Source organism: Natator depressus, chromosome 23, assembly GCF_965152275.1.
Source record: "Natator depressus isolate rNatDep1 chromosome 23, rNatDep2.hap1, whole genome shotgun sequence".
In the NCBI taxonomy this organism is placed as follows: domain Eukaryota; kingdom Metazoa; phylum Chordata; order Testudines; family Cheloniidae; genus Natator; species Natator depressus.
The window spans coordinates 6,746,351-6,763,722 of NC_134256.1; the positions used below are offsets into that span (position 1 = coordinate 6,746,351).

General features: G+C 48.9%; 1 protein-coding gene across 1 annotated transcript; it reads left to right on the top strand.

Moving 5' to 3' along the window:
- Nucleotides 1-2,150: 2,150 nt before the first annotated feature.
- Nucleotides 2,151-16,841, top strand: LOC141976382 (uncharacterized). The gene is made up of 5 exons (XM_074937361.1): nucleotides 2,151-2,217; nucleotides 4,721-4,809; nucleotides 6,048-6,174; nucleotides 15,226-15,339; nucleotides 15,709-16,841. Exons 2-5 carry the CDS (start codon nucleotides 4,786-4,788, stop codon nucleotides 16,815-16,817), a joined length of 1,374 nt encoding a protein of 457 aa, XP_074793462.1. The 5' UTR covers nucleotides 2,151-2,217; nucleotides 4,721-4,785; the 3' UTR covers nucleotides 16,818-16,841.
- Nucleotides 16,842-17,372: the final 531 nt, after the last annotated feature.

A 17,372-nucleotide genomic window follows, 5' to 3' on the forward strand; every position in this document is an offset into this window, starting at 1 on the left:
CTCGGAGGTGGGATATTTCCCCACCCGTTGGCCCTGCTGCAAATTGTCCTTTGTTAGGTGGGAAACTGAGTCATTCCCCAAATGGGAAGGGGGTTAGCGGGGGCAGCTCGCAAAGCCAGTTCTCTGCCAGCAACAAGGCGTGGAAGGGCCCAGGAAGGAGAAGCGGCTGCAGATGGAGACTGCCCAGCCCCAGGTTACCCACTCCTGGCTGCTGCCCCCCACAACTGCCCAGTGCACCTGTGCACCCCTGCTGCTGCCCCGTCCCCACTGCCGGGGAGTTTTCCCACTCCCTATCCCCTCACTTGCCCTCTTAACGTAGTTCCCTGCTGCCCATGTCGACTGGAGGGGATTCTTACTTTAGCTTTATTAATTGAACTTTCTTATACAGTCCCTGCAGACTTCCCCCAAGTTTGTCACTTATTTAATATTGGTATCAAATCCCTTCAGATCTTGCTGTTTTTCTCAGACATTCTCTAATATTTAGTTTTTGCCCTATTTTCTCTCCAGTTCTCAAAGATTGATATCCTATAGCCTTACATTTGGCCCAGTTTTCTCTCTGCTTCTCTATTCCTAATTTAATATGTCCTGAGATGTTCCCCTAATTAGAAAATATTAATATAAAATCTCCTCAGATTTTGCCCATATCTCAAATTCTTGACTATTGAGAGGTTTCAGAGTAGCAGCCGTGTTAGTCTGTATTCGCAAAAAGAACAGGAGTACTTGTGGCACCTTAGAGACTAACAAATGTATTTGAGCATAAGCTTTCGTGAGCTACAGCTCACTTCATCGGATGTATTCAGTGAAGTGAGCTGTAGCTCACAAAAGCTTATGCTCAGATAAATTTGTTAGTCTCTAAGGTGCCACAAGTACTCCTGTTCTTTTGACTATTGAGAGGCATCCTTGCACCGTTGCCCCTTTTATCTCTTTATCAAACAATGATCTGAAATTCACTCCGTTTTTACTACTTTAGCTATTTTCAGACATGAGAAGTAATTCTTCTGCTCTCCTGTGAGCTGATTAGGCCTCAACTGGAGTATTGTGTCCAGTTCTGGGCACCCACACTTCAAGAAAGATGTGGACAAATTGGAGAAAGTCCAGAGAAGAACAACAAAAAACAATGAAAGGTCTAGAAAACATGACCTCTGAGGGAAGATTGAAAAAACTGGGTTTGTTTCGTCTGGAGAAGAGAAGACTGAGAGGGGACATGTTAACAGTTTTCAAGTATATAGAAAGTTGTTACAAGGAGGAGGGAGAGAAATTATTCTCGTTAACTTTTGAGGATAGGACAAGGGTGGTTTAGCTTGGCCATTAGAAAAAGCTTCCTAACTGTCAGGTTAGTTTAGCACTGGAATAAATTACCTAGGGAGGTTGTGGAATCTCCATCATTGGGGATTCTTAAGAGCAGGTTAGACAAATGCCTGTCAGGGATAGTCTAGATCAGGGGTTCTCAAACTGGGGGTCATGACCCTGTGACAAAGTGGGACTGTTCTTAATGTTTCCTCTGAATAGTGTGGGGGTGCCTCAGTTTCCCCTAGGCAGTTCTTAAGTATCTAGGTGGTGGGGTAAGGGTGTATGATGATTGCAGAGCCCTAGAGGGCAGGTGTGTGCAGGGGTCTGGACACAGAGAATGGCCGACACCCTGTTTCCTGGCAACTGAGGGCCTGGGCCCTTCCCCCCTGCAAGGTGAGAGCTAAAGGGTTGGAGAACAAAGGAATCAGGTGACCTCCTGGCCCGGGAAAGGAACAAAGCCCAGAGGAGGAGGGGCTGGAGGGAGTTTTCAGTTTGGGGCTGGCTGGGACGTGGAGTGAAGTGCAGACGTGGTTGTCTGGCTCACTGCCCCCCAAAATGGACCCAGCTGAGGGGTCCTGTTCTCTGCACCTACAAGCTCTGTGTTAGACCATGTTCCTGTCGTTTAATAAACCTCTGTTTTACTGGCTGGCTGAGAGTCCCGTCTGACTGCGGAGTTGGGGGGCAGGACCCTCTGGCTTCCCCAGGACCCCGCCTGGGCGGACTCGCTGTGGGAAGCGCAGGGAGGGGCAGAGGATGCTGAATGCTCCGAGGTCAGACCCAGGAAGGTGGAAGCTGTGTGAGCTGTGTGTCCTGCAGACAGGCTGCTAACAGAGAGGAGACTTCCCCAGAGTCCTGACTGGCTTCATGGGGAGCAGTTCCAGAGCATCGCCCAGGGATGCCGTGACAGACCCCTCAGGGGGTCGCAAGGTAGTTACATGGGGGTCGCAAGCTGTCAGTTCCATGGGGCTGACAGCCCCAATCCCCACTAAATTACATTCACTCCCCCCACATTTTTAATTTATAAGGGGGGGGTCACACTCAGAGGCTTGCTGTGTGAAAGGGGTCACCAATACAAGTTTTAAAACCACTAGTCTAGATCAGTGGTTTTCAAACTTTGTTTCTGGTAACCCAGTTGAAGAAAATTGTTGATGCCAGTGACACAACCAAGCTGGGGATGAGGGGTTTGGGGTGTGGGCAGGGCTCAGGGGGTCCGGCTCCTCATGGCTCTCGCCTGCAGGCACAGCCCCCTTCCCCCAGCTCCCATTGGCTGGGAACTGGCCAATGGGAGTGCAGAGCCGGTGCTCAGGGCAGGGGCAGCACGCGGAGGCCCCTGGCCCCCCCGCCTAGGAGCTGGACCTGGTAGGAACTAACCTGGCTTAGCCGGGCAGCACTGCCAATGGGACTTTTAATTGCCCAGTCGGCGGTGCTGACCAGAGCTCTGTGACCCAGTACTGGGTCACGACCCACAGTTTGAAAACCACTGCTCTAATTTGTAAAAATTGATCTAAAATTCTTCAGATTTCCACACTTTTCTCTTTAATTACTGAACATTGGTCTCAGCTCTCAGATTTTGCCTTTTTCCATGTAGGAATCCTCTTCGGTTTGGGGATATTTCCCCTGTTTTTTAGTTGCAGCCACTTCTCCTGTGCTGGAGGGAATTGTTGCTTTGAGTCATTTTCCATTCTGGCTGCTGCAGAGGGTTAAATGATCAACTTTCCTCCTCTCATGCTGGTTATTACTTCTCATCTTACTGTCCTCTAGGTGCTTACAAATTAATGGTTTAATAATTGGTTCCAGTATTTTTCCAGGTATTGAAGTAAGACTTGACTGATCTTTCATGCGGCAAGTGGTCTTTGTTCCCCTTTTAAACGATAGGTACTATATTTACCTGTCTTTTGGGACCTCAGCATACTCCAGAAGTTCTCAAAGATTATTGTTAATGTTTCTGAAAGCGTTTCAGCTAATTCCACAACTATCCTAGGACAAAATTCATCAGGCCCTGATGATTTTAATGAATCTAACTTAGCTAAATATTCTTGAATCTGTTCTTTCCATATTGTGGGTTTCTGCTCCTTCCCCCACATTGTTAGTAATTAGTGTTTTAAGTATCTCGTCACAATTAAACTTTTTTGTGTGTGAATATTGAAGCAAAATGGGATTAAAATACCTTAGTCTTCCTGATGTCAGCTGTTACCAGCTCTTGGAAGTGGCCAGCATGTCCGTCGGTGGGGCCAGCAGCTCCGCCGCACGCTGCCCTTGCCTGTGGGTACTACCCCTGAAACTCCCATTGGCCGCGGTTCCCCATTCCCAGCCAATGGGAGCTGCAGGGGGTGGTGCCTGCAGGCAAGGGCACTGTGCAGCCCTCTGTCCCCCTTCCCCAGGGGCTGCAGGGACGTGGTGCCAGCCGCTTCTGGGAGCAGCACGGGGCCAGGGCAGGCAGGGAGCCTGCCTTAGCCTCGCTGCGCCACAGGGCTGGCAATCCCGTGGGCTGGATTGAAAGCCCTGACGGGCCGGATCCAGCCCGTGGGCCGTAGTTTGCCCTCCCCTGCCTTAGATTTTATTCTAATGGGCCTCTACTGACCATTTCTCTGAGTTTGGGGTTGGGTTTTTTTTGTTTGTTTGTTTTTTTACAAAGTCTTGTGTCAGAGGCTGACTTTCAATAGATCGCAGCGAGGTAGTTGCCCTGCTATGCACAAAACCCTGACCCAGAATCAAGTCGTCTACGAATGATTTAGCACCAGGTTCTACAGGAACATGCGGTGTGCAACGGGTGAGAGGCAGCTCCCTTCTGTCCGCACTCCGGTCCCGACACGAATGGCTCTCCTCACCGAGAGGAGAGGGAGGGCGGCTATCGGTGCTGCCGTATCATTACGTTTAGGGGGGATTGTGACTTAGAGGTGTTCAGTCATAATCCCACAGAAGGTAGCTTCGTCCCATTGGCTCCTCAGCCAAGCACATACGCCAAAAGTCTGACCCTGCGGTTCCTCTCCCACTGAGCAGGATTACTATTGCAACATTGAAGTCTGTTTATTCCAGTTCCATTGTCCTTATTTTACTGCTCTCATTCCTTCCTGTCTTCAGAGTCATGAAATCTATCATTTCATGATCACTTTCACCCAAATTGCTTTCCATCTTCTGTTTCATAACCAATCCCCCTCTGTGAGTAAGAACGAAGTGTAAAATGGCTGCCGCCCGATTACTTCTTCCATCTTCTGAAACAAACATTCCAAGAACATGTGGGACTCTGTGTTTGGTTGAATAATTTTTCCAGCACATGTCTGGGAAGTTAACTGTGTTTTGACTATTTCTCTTATTTGCACGAGGGCGTCTGGAACATCAGTCTGCAGGGAAAGAGGCTGCAGGGAATTGTAATGTGAAATTACTAAGACCTGTTCTGAAATCTCTCCACTTGCCCTTCTTTCCTTCACAGGCTGCAGTGTGACATCCGTGTTTTGCTCCAGATCATCCCATCCTTCTCTGGGACAGGGAAGGAAAATGGCTGCAGCAGAGGCAGTTCAGGTAGGGATTATGGGGGAGTGGCTGGTGGGTTCCTATTAGAAGGAGGGGGGCAGTAAATATATAGGAGATGGGGGCTTCTGGGTGGTTGGTCTGGAGGTGGGAGGTGGAGGAAATATACAGTGGGGAGAAGGGGAGGGGGACAGGATGTAACAAAGGTCCTGGGATTTGTCTACTTGGGCCCTAGATCAGGGGTGGGCAAACTTTTTGGCCCGAGGGCCACATTGGGGTTGCTAAACTGTATGGAGGGCCAGGTAGGGAAGACTGTGCTGCCCCAAACAGCCTGGCCCCCGCCCCCTCCCACTTCCTGCCCCCTGACTGCCCCCCTCAGAACCCCTGACCCATCCAACCGCCCCTGTCCCCTCACTGCACCCTCCCAGAATCCCCCACCCCTAACCGCCCCCCCATGACCCCATCCCCTATTCAACCCCACCTGCTCCCTGTCCCTGACTGCCCTGACCTCATCCACACCCCCGCCCCCTGACAGGCCCCCCAGGACTCCCACACCTATCTAATCCCTGTTCCCCATCCCCTGACCTCCTCCGCCCCATCCAACCCTCCCTGCCCCCTGACAGCCCCCAAGGAGTCCCTGCCCCTTATCCAACCCCCTCGCTCCCTGCACCTTTACCATGCCGCTCAGAGCAGCCGGACTGGCGGCCGCGCCGCTTGGCTGGAGCCAGCCATGCTGCCGTGCTGCCCAGAGCGCTGCCCATGCGGCGAGCTGAGATAGCGGGGGAGGGGGGACGGCAGGGGAGGGGCTGGGGGCTAACCTCCCTGGCCGGGAGCCCAGACTGGGCTGGCAAAAGTGACCAGACTCCAGGTGCTGGAGCCTGAACCTACCGGCCAGAGTCTTGTATGAAATATGAAGGAAACACCCACCAACGATGATTGGGGAGATGCCCCATCCCCTCCCATCTAGCTGCTGGCAATGGGGAGGGTGTTGGGATTCCTACCGGGGGCTGTTCCTGGGCCGTGCTGGATCCCCATCTCCTCTATTAGCCGCAGGCTAGGATTTGTGTGATGAATGTGAAGACTCCTCTTGTCTCTATCTACTGTTCAGAAGAGGGGCTCTCTCTGTCTCTCCTCACCCTGATGCCTCCTGGCTGGCAGGGCGGGGTGGGTGTGGCACTCTGTTGTTTGTCTGCTTCCCTGAGCTGCCATCTGGTTGGCCCTCCTCTCCCATGAACAGGGGGGTTGTCACTAGGCAGCAGGTACTGAGTAGGGGGCTCTTGCTCTTTCAGGGGCCAGTGACCTTCGAGGAGGTGGCTGTGTATGTCACCAGGGAAGAGTGGGCTCTGCTGGACCCCGTGCAGAGAGCCCTCTACAGAGACGTCATGCAGGAGAACTATGAGAATGTGACCTCGCTGGGTAAGGATTCCTGACCCCTCGGTTCTTAGGAGGGGAAATTAAGATTTAAAGTTCACAACACCGACAATACAACCTTAACTCTGCCCTGGTTCAGCAACACCTGGACAGGCCAGTGACACAAGTGCGTGCACTGTACCCTCCCCTGCTACAGAGCACTCTGGGAACAGAGCACAGGAGCAGTATAGCACAACCTCTAATGCCTTCTCTCTGCTAAGCCAAAACTTGGGTTTAGGTCTGGCATAGCGAACAGAAGCTTCATACACGTGGGCTGCACCCAAATACTGAGCCTACTGCACACTGACCAGCTCAGACGTCTAAAATGTTACCACCCCTTTACCCTCGCCCTGAGGATTTCTGCTAAGTCTTCGCCTTCACTTACCTCTCACAAGGCCTTGGAGACCTCTAGCATGTATGCCACCAGACTGCTGACAAACTCCATGGCAAGGACACATCCACGTGCACCTTTACTGACACAACCTACACGTATTCAGCACTTAAACGAGGCACACCTGTTCCGTCAAGGTTCACGTGCACCTGTCTTTATATCACAGTCACCGATTTGCCAAGCTGCTTCAGCTCATCCTACCACCATTCCATTGACATACAGCTGACACAGTGCACACAGCTGGAGTACATGCAGAGAAATGCTGGTATTCAAATATGTAGAACACAACACAAGAAACTGGCATGTTCTCTTCGTCCTTCTTCATATCGATTATAAATTAATACATTTGAAGGCCAGGAGGGACAATTAGGTCATCTAGTCTGATCTCCTGTGTTGTACAGGCCATGGAATTTTATCCACTTACTGTTGTGTTGAGCTTAATATCTTGTGTTTGACTAAAACATCTTCCAGAAGGGCATGAAGACTTCAGGAGATGGAAAATCTGTCACTTGGTAGTTTGTTAACCTATGCATCACCCTTACTGACCTAAGCTCCAGGGTTAGGGGGTGGGGCAGAGTTAAGGTTGCATTGCAGGGGTGGCATGGAGTTCAGTTCTTCAGTTCCTGGTTTTCAGAGGTTTTAAATTTAGCTACCATCAACATGTGGAGGGGCATGGGGCAGTAACTGGGCAACCTGAACTCTGCATTTATCTACTTTATGGATATTTAATTTCCTTGAGTTTTTAATGGACTTTTTTGCCACTGATAACTGCCACTAGCTGCCAGCAAAACTATGTTGGATAGGTGTGGGACAGTGAAACTTGTATGTGGTCGCCTGGCCAAAATCTCCATGTGGATTTTAGAGCACCTTAAGGATATTGCTCTTAACCCAGAAATCTTGGTATCAGGACAACATTTCTAAGAGACGCTCCTGCAGAATGGCAGAAAAATCCACCACACGCATTTCTCTGAAGGCTGTCAGTGACGGGGCTCCGATTCAAATGCATTGGTGGAGTTCGGGTTCAGTGGCCACAGCATGTCCTCTTGAGCGCACCCATTAGTGTGAGAGCCGATTGCTCTGGCTGTTCAGAGCCTCAGTCTTGCTGCACACGTGCGTTTCAATCTCTTTGACTCGTCAGTTTGGCTTGTGCCAATCTTAAGTTTCAAACTCTACAATATTGAACGTTTTCAGTGCTGCTTCCCCAAAGAGGCAGTGGGGGCCAGGGACCAGCTGAGATAAATATCAAGTGACTGCGATTAGTCAGGGGACCGTTCGAACTGTGGTTTGAGCCTAAAGTCTGCAAGGAAGTGTTTATAAGAGCAAAGTGATTTTTGTAAAAAAGCTGCTTTTATGGGGGCTGTATCTCAGGTACTGCTTGATCAAATAACCCCATCTTTGGACCACTTGCCCTGCCCTGCCCCCCAATGATGAGCAGTGTGTTTCAAGACAATATGAGTGAGAATGTAAATTTCAGAAAGATTAGAATAGCTGACCTTTAACCAGAAAGTAATGCTGAGCCTTAACCTTAACTCTGCTGGGAACACTTGCACATTCGTGGCAGGTGTGACACAGGCCCGGCTCTCGGCACCAGCAAAGCAAGCACGTGCTGGGGGCGGCACGTTTCCAGGGGCGGCGTTCTAGCCACCCTTTTTTATTTTTCAGGGCAGATGCGCTCTCAGAGCTGCGCCACTTAGACGGGGCGAGGGCGCCGCGCCCCCGGCTGCAGCGGGAAGGGGAAGCCCCAGCCCCGGGATGCTGAGCTGCCAGGGCCCAGCCGCTCCCTGGGGAGGAGAGGGCGAGTCCTGCCGGGGAGCCGGGACTGCATCCCCCTCATCTGCGCTCCGACTGCTGCGCTGCCTTGGGCCGCCCCTTATCTCGGGGCTTCTCTGCGCGGCCGGGCGGGGGAGGGGGGACAGCCCCTGCAGGCGCTGGGAGAAGGTAACATCGCTCCCTCCGCTTCCAGCCCTGCCTGCGAGCCCCAGCCCCACCTGAGCTTGGGGCGGCAAAAACCTAGAGCCGGCCCTGGTGTTACAGGCAGGTGCTTCCCTCTGTAGACAGGAGACTGTGTGAGGTTCTTTCAGAGGAGTCCTTGAGTGAAGTGAAAGCAGAGAACAGTGGGAGAAGAGAAGATGATGGGGGGGGAGGATGGTGCTGAAGTGCCACAAGGCAGGGAGGGCTGAGAGCCGAGGCATGAACTGTGGCACATTGGAACGAGAGGGAATCAGGGATGGTCGGGTACAGTGGAAGGAGGCGGATGGAGGGAGTCAGGGGGAGGCACTGCTGGGAACGGTGCGAGTGGGAGAGTGGAGAGTGGGAACGGGGCAAAGGGGGTGGAGGGCCCAACAGTGGTGCTGTTCTAGAGGAGGGTTGGGTAGAAGATCCATTTGACATGGGAGTGGAGAACGCTGGGGATCGAAGCATGGGGGGGGGGGAGGGATTGGGGGGTGGCTGCTCTAGGAAGCAGGGAGGGTCCCATGGGGCTGGGGAGGGAAGGTTTCAGGGAGAGAGAGAGAGATTTGGGACACTCCACTGAGACTGCTTTTGCCAAGGTCTCTAGTAAATGTTAGCTAGGCAAATCTTAGAGCCAGTACTCCATCCTCATCCTCCTCTACTTGTCAGCCACTGACCATGGTCCTGTTCTTGAAAGCTGATCTTCAGTTAGCCTCTCCTGACTCTCCTCCTACCTCTCTAATCTTTCCTCCAGTGGGGCCTTAGGAGGACCCTCCTCATTCCCTTCCCAACGTCTGAGGGGGATTCACAGGGTTACCAAGCGAGGTAATCCCTGTAATTTGAGTTCTTTTTGAGAATAGGTAAGATAAACATCTCTCAGGGATGGTCTAGGTATACTTGTTCCTGCTTTAGGGCTGAAGGGTGGACTAAATGACTGCTTGAGATGCTTTCTACCCCTACAAGACCAAGATTTTATGATTCTTTATCCTATCCCTTTGCTATATCCTTGTCTCCCTCTGGAGAATGTGAGGATTCAATTAGTATTTTTTTTAATGAAAAATATGCCAGCTTCTCCTTCCACTTCGCCTTTTTACCCACTGGGTGTGAATGAGTTTATTCCTCTTATGGGACAGGGAAACAGTGGCTGTTGAAGTAACATTGGCTTCTTTATAGTGGCATGGATACACTATCAATAATTGTCCACATATGAATGGAGCACCTTGGAGAGAGAGTGGAAGACCCAAGACTAGATATTAACTTGTAATGACTGTGACCCAAGGGAAGCAGAACATGGAAACACAATGGAATTGCAACTTAGGACTAGGTTACAAACAGACAAAAAGCTTGCTGCTGGTCAGGGCAAAAAGACGAAGAGAGGGAGACAGAGAGAAAGATGAAATAGAGGAGGCTTTGGGAAAGCCAGGCAGGTGACTCTTGCAAAATGAACTTCGATTTCAGTTTTGTTTTACCAGACTAACCTATGGATCTTCAAATGCTGTATTCCAGTTGCCTAATCAGTGTCTAATCTTGTTCTGAAAAGCCCGTATTGCACTGCTGCAAATACTTAGTGGTTGCAGCACCCAACAGGGACAGTGTTTAGCAGGAGTCTGAAATCATTTGCACTTCCTGGAGAAGGGTCTGTCTCAGAGTTGTGGAGCTGTGGGGATCACCCTTGTGCAAAGCTATGCTTAAGGTGTAGCACACTATAGGTATATCTACACTGCCTCCCAGCCTGTGTCCATAGACTTGCAGCAGTGGGCTAAACGTAACTGTGTAGATGTTGTCGATTGGGCTGGAGCTCAGTCACTCAAGCCAAGGTGGGGCTTGAGAGCCTGAGCTTCAGCCTGAGTCACTGTGTCAAAGAAATGTTTACACAGATTTTTTTAACGTGCTAAGATTAGCATCACGAACAAACATCTGTGGAGCCAGGCTGATTGGCTTGCTCCCTGAAGCAGTGTAGATATAATGGGGGCAGAGACTGTATAAAGACTGTATATAAGACCTTGTAAAACCATAACTTCTTATCTTCCCTGTCAAAGCCCTTCATGGCCTATCCCTTCCTTGCAAATCATCTCCCATTTGGTACTGAGGTGCCAATTCCCTCCTCCGATTAGCCCGTGGTGCCAGCTTTCATCACCCACTTGTGAAATCTTAAAACATGCTCCTTTGTGGACATGGAAAATTATAATAGGGTGATAGGAACAGCAAGAGGGAAATCAGTGGGGGAACCTGCTCAACGTCTAGATGTCTATACAAAACAAATACAAAGTATGTGGGTAAGAAAGAAGAAGAATTGGAAGTATTAGTACATAAGCTAAATTATGACTTAATTGGCATCACAGAGACTTGGTGGGATAAGTGTCATGACACAAATATTGATACAGAGGTGTATAGCTTGTTCAGGAGGGACAGACAGGGTAAAATGGGAGGAGGTACTTGTTCTGAGCTGCAAAAGCAGGTGGGAGCCAGGCCAGTTGATAGCAAAGATAAAGGTGGTTAAAAAATGGGGGTAACCTCATGGTAGGGGTCTACTATAGACCACCAAATCAGGAAGAGGAGGTGCCTGAGGCATTTCTGAACAAATCACAGAAATATCCAAAACAAATAAGGACAAGGAACTTCAAAAAAGCAGACTTCAGCAAACTCAGAACTGGTAGGTATAGTCGTATGGGAAGAACATCTAAGGGAATAAGGAGTTCTGGAGAGCTGACAGTTTCTTTTGGAGACCATATTAAATGTGCAACTGCAAACTACCCTAATGTGAGGGAAAGATAGGCAGTATAGTAACAGACCAATGTGACTCTATCAGGAGCTCTTTACTGACCTGAATGTCAACAAAGGAATCTCTCAAAAAGTTGAAACATGGACCAGTTGGTAAGGATGAGTACAAAGGATAGCCCAAGCATGTAGACACAAATTTAGAAAGTCTAAGGCACAAAATGAGTGATACCTAGCAAGGGACATAAAAGGCAATAAGAAGATATTTGTTCAAAACTTTGGGAGCAAGAGAAAGATGAAGGAAAGTGTAGGTCCTCTACTTTGCAGGGAAGAAGGGCTAATAACTGATGACATCAAGAAAGCTGAGGTGTTTAATGCTTATTTTACTTCAGTCTTTATTAGAAAGGTTAACGGTAACCAAATACTCAACACAATTAATACTAACAACAAGGGGGAAGGAATGCAAACCAAAATAGGGAACAAACAGGTTAAAGAATTCTTAAAGCTGTGTCTACACTACGCAGCTTTTAGCGACACGGCTGTGTTGCTACAGCCGTGCTGCTAAAAGGCACACAGTGTAGCTGCTGTTTGTCAGCTCCCCTGCCGACAAAAAACTTCAACCCCGACAAAGCATTGTTCACACCGGTGCTTGTCATCGGCAAAACTTTTGTCTTTCGGAGCGTGTGGGTATGTGTTGCCAGTCTAGAGATAGCCTTAGATAAGTTTGATGGATTCAAGTCGGCAGGGCCTGAAGAAATTCACACTAGGGTACTTAAGCTGAATCAATCATGGAATCCTTAGCAGTTACCACTGAGAACTTCTGGAGGATGGCAAACATAACACTTGTCTTCTTTAAAAAGGGAAACAAAAAGGTCTCAGAGAATTATAAACTATTAGGCAGCCTAACTTTGGTACCTGGAAAGATACTGGAACAAATTATTAAACAATCAACTTGTAAATACCTAGAGGATAGTAATGTGATAAGTTATAGCCAGCATAGATTTGTCAAGAACAAATTGTAGCAAACCAACCTAATTTCCTTCTTTGACAAGGTTACTGGCCTAGTGGATGAAGGGAAGCAGTAGATCTCGATAAATGTTACCCAGAAAGACCACAGACTTGGTTCGGTGGTGAAGGCGCTTCTCCAGTTCTACTGCCCTCAAGACACAATACTAGCTTCTCGGATCAACGTCTACGGGTCAGTAACACATGAGTGTCCAGTGGCAAGGACTCAGCTCTCTAGGCTGGACAAAGGGTTAAGTCAAGGTACCCCTACATTTATAGACTGAGACATACAACTGGAATAAACAACTTATATACCATCTTACATGTTCCATGACATCTGCTTTGTTACCTCCCTTTGTTCCTGATATCTTGGACAAAACATCCCTATTCATTATTCTGTCAAACCACCTCAGCTGGAATATATTTATGTAAATATCTAGTGCCTAGTGCACTAGCAACAACGTCGCCAAGTGCATGTATTGGACAGTGAACTTGGAAGCATCTGCTTTACTACGTGGCCTGACTTTGGTTCACAGCCTCTGGTTCAGGTCTCAGATCTTGCGCCAAGTCCAGTGATCCAGGCTCTCTCTCTCTGACACAAGGGAGGTTGCAGGTTGCCCATCGCTGAAGATTTCTAAAAACAGGTTGGACAAATACTGGTGCCAAATGGTGTAGGTTGAATTGGTCCTGTCCATCTCAGAGGGCTTGACTTGATGACTTCTTGGGGTTCCTTCCATCCCTACATTTCTATGATTCTGTGCTTTCTCGCAGGTTGCCCCTTCCTCCTTGGAGGAATTCCCCATAAACATCCATAGTTACCTCATTATCCTCCTTCCTATCCCTCTGTACAACTCCTCTTTTCTATGAAGCCTTCAAACATGTGAGAACTATTGGGGTGCTGGGGTGCTGCCTCTCATGGTGACCAATGTTGTCTCATTGGTTCCTTGTGCTTCCCCATCTCTATTCAGGATAACTGCACCTGTATTCCCCCTTTATGGTCCAGCAAGGACACCCAATCTCAGGCTCCCCTGCCATCACCTTTCTTGGGCAGAGACCCACATCTCTCTCCCTCCAGACTGGGGTACTTCCAGGCTGCTTAACTCCCTGCCTACAATGTAAATTCCCCAGCAAGGTAGACTTCTTCAGCAGGCCTTCTTTGCCTTCCTTTCTCAGAGGCTATGAACAGCGTAACTGCCCCCGGTTAAGGTACCACACAGCCCTTTCCAAGCCAGCATTTATTCTTAAGGTAAAGCATTAAAGAGAAAACATACTAAAAACAAGAAAAGAACTAGCACACAGGCCAATAAGCTTACCAGAGTTCACCCAACTCCATCAAAGGTTCTGGCATTTGAACAGACCTTCAAATGCCTCAAAGGTTTTTTTTCTGTGGTCACATAAGAGTTGTTAGCTCAGAACAAGCACCACCAGGCCTCTGAGAGTCACCTTTTGTCCAGTTTGGGCCTCTGAACTTGGCTTCATGTACCAGGTGCTCAGCCGGCAGTGGGTTTCTCCTCAGGACACAGCTTGAAAAGGTTTAGGTGAGAAGTTGCCTTCCCCACCCCGCAAGTATTTCCTAGGAATCCCACTTAACTTTGCTTGCCTAGCACAGTGGTTCTCAACCAGGGATACACAGACCCCTGGGGGTACACAGAGGTTTTCCAGGGGGTACATCAACTCATCTAGATATTTGCCTAGTTTTACAACAGGCTACAGAAAAAGTACTAGCGAAGTCAGTACAGACTAAAATTTCATACAGACAATGACTTGTTTATACTGCTCTATATACTATACACTGAAATGTAAGTACAATATTTATATTCCAGTTGATGTATTTTAGAATTATATGGTAAAAATGAGAAGTAAGCCATTTTTCAGAAATAGTGTGCTGTGACCCTTTGCATTTTTATGCCTGATTTTGTAAGCAAGTAGTTTTTAAGTGAGGTGAAACCTGGGCTACACAAGACAAATCAGGCTCCTGAAAGGGGTACAGTAGTCTGGAAAGGTTGGGAGCCAGGGGCCTAGCACATAAATTCAAAGAGTCCCCAAAGATGTTACAGCCAATCCCACAGTAATACATACCCACTCATATTTCTAAGATACTCCTTAGATGCTGAAACTTAGCATAATAGAAGAACTAGGGAGGGGAAGGTTTGGGGCAAAGAGCTCCTGTGAGTCGGGAGGGCTGGGAGCAGTGGGATGGGGTGGGGATGCGATGGAGCAGCTGCTATAGGGAGTTGGGATGTGGGGAGGGCTGGACGAAATGGAGCTCAAGGAGCTGGAAGGGTTGGTGCTGGATGGAGTACAGGGAGAGTAGGTGCCAAGGAGTGGATGCACCAGCAACAGGAGGGAGGGAAGGGAAGGGACACTTGTTTGGCAGGAGCCCTGGGGAGTCAGGAGCAAGGAACATTTGGGACAGTGCAGGGGGATGGGGTTTGTGGAACATGGTTGGGGGCAGAACATTTGGGAGACCTGGGAGTGAGGAGGGCTCTACTCAATGGGAGGGGAGAAGAGAAAAAGAGTGGGTGCTGCTTGGGTCCAAGGCAGTGGGGAGGACTGGGGAATGGGTGTCGTAGCGAGTGACAGTGCTAGCTGCACCTCTGTCCCCTACCTGATGTCTCTGACTGCCCCTGCTCAGGTGTCAGGCCTCGTGTCTTTCCCTCTCCTGCAGTGCATCTGGGCCTCTCTGTGTCAGTAAGAAGTAGGTCCAGGGGGACTTCTCCTCTGGCTGGAGTCTTCCCTTCCTGGGAAATGGAGTCACCTTCTCTGGGTTTCAGGAGCCCCTTTGATGCTGAATATCTGGCTGTGTGTCGTGTCGTCCCATCCCCCGTCCCCCCACTCCAGTGAGTGGAGGTGGGGTTAGTTAAATCCCTCATAAGCAGAGTGTCCTGGGATTTTACTCCGTTAAAATGGTCTGGGGTTAAAATAATGGAACTTTTTTTGGTGACAAATGTCCCATGAATTCACATGAATTCATTTCTCTTTCCATTGAGCAGGGTTTGCAGCTTCCAAACCTGATATGATCACCCATCTGGAACGAGGGGAAGAGCCGTGGGTTCTAGATCTCCAGGGCTCTGAGGAAAGAGAGATCCTGGGAGCCACCTGCCAAAGTGAGGAGTCATTAAAACCAGCTGAACACCTGCCAGGGCCGGCAGGGAACAAAGCCCTTCCTTGCAAAGCCCTTGTGAACCCTCTAAGTTCAGGATTGTTCCTAGCAGGCATCATATCATCTCACTACATATTGCTCATGACTCTCTACCCTTCCTGACTGACCCCTGGCAGTAGCTCCCTCCATTCCCCCTCTTCCCTGAAATGTGTGGGTGGGATATGGAGGCAGAATTGATCCCCTCCTCACTACCCTGTGGGGAAGAGTTTGTGGGAATGCAGTCCCTAATATGTTCCACCATCTCTCTGGCTGTTATTTTTGTTCTCCATGTTTCCATCCCTTTTTCTGAGGTGTCTCTTTTCCTCTGTCCCAGCAGGTGGCAAGATGGTGAGTGAGAAGAAGGAGCAGAATCCTCAGCAGGAAGAGGCTGAGCAAATGCAACCACATGTGGTCAGATCCAAAGGGAATGTGTCCCGGAATCATGAGCAGGGAAAAGCCTGTGAGTGTCAGCGCAAGTCAGAGAAGTGGCAGGAAAACCAGTCAAGGGAGAAAGTTGGTAAATCTATTAATTGTGAGGGAACTCAGAAGGGGCTCAAGGAAACCAAAGCCCAGCAGAGCATCCCTGCGGGAGAGAGAAATAACACATGCTCTGAGTGTGGGAAAAACTTCCACAGCCACTCACACCTTATTAGGCATGAGAGAATCCATACTGGAGAGAGACCCTATGCATGCTGTCAGTGTCAGAAAAGCTTCACTCAGCGCTCACACCTTCTTACACATCAGAGAATCCACACGGAAGAGAGCCCCTATGAATGCCATCAGTGCGGAAAAAGCTTCAAGGAGAGATCAAACCTTATTACACATCAAAGAATCCATACAGGGGAGAGACCGTATGAATGCTGTGAGTGTGGGAAAACCTTCAATCATAGCTCAGCCCTCGTTGTACATCAGAGGATCCATACAGGAGAGAGACCCTACAGATGCTGTGACTGCGGGAAAAACTTCATTTCCCAGTCAGACCTTATTAAACATCACAGAATCCACACGGGGGAGAAACCCTATGAGTGCTGCAAGTGTGGGGAAAACTTCACCCAGAGTTCTGCCCTTATTACACATCAGAGGATCCACACAGGAGAGAGACCCTATGAATGCTCTGACTGCGGGAAAAACTTCAGTCAGAGCTCAGCCCTTGTTACACATCAAAGGATCCATACAGGAGAAAGACCTTACAGATGCTGTGACTGCGGGAAAAACTTCGTTTACTGCTCAGACCTTATTAAACATCAGAGGATCCACACAGGGGAGAGACCCTATGAGTGCTGCGAGTGTGGGAAAACCTTCACTCTGAGCTCACACCTTATTGCACATCAGAGGATCCACACAGGAGAGAGACCCTATGCATGCTGTGACTGTGGAAAAACCTTCAGTCAGAGCTCACACCTTATTAAACATCAAAGGATCCACACAAGAGAGAGGCCCTAGGAATGCTCTGAGTGTGGGAAATGCGTCCATGAGAGCTCAGCCCTTATTTACCAGCAGAGAAGCTGCAATGGAGAGAAACACCATAACAAAATTGTCTAATTTCAGAAAAAAGAAAAGGAGTACTTGTGGCACCTTAGAGACTAACAAATTTATTTGAGCATGAGCTTTCATGAGCTACAGCTCACTTCATCGGATGCATCCACTGAATGCATCTGATGAAGTGAGCTGTAGCACACAAAAGCTTATGCTCAAATAAATTTGTTAGTCTCTAAGGTGCCACAAGTACTCCTTTTCTTTTTGCGGATACAGACTAACACGGCTGCTACTCTGAAACCTCTAATTTCAGAGTAGCAGCCTTGTTAGTCTGTATCCATAAAAAGAAAAGGAGGACTTGTGGCACCTTAGAGACCAACAAATTTATTAGAGCATAAGCTTTTGTGAGCTACATCCGATGAAGTGGGCTGTAGCTCACGAAAGCTTATGCTCTAATAAATTTGTTAGTCTCTAAGGTGCCACAAGTACTCCTTTTCTTTTAAAAAAGTGTCTAAGACAGAG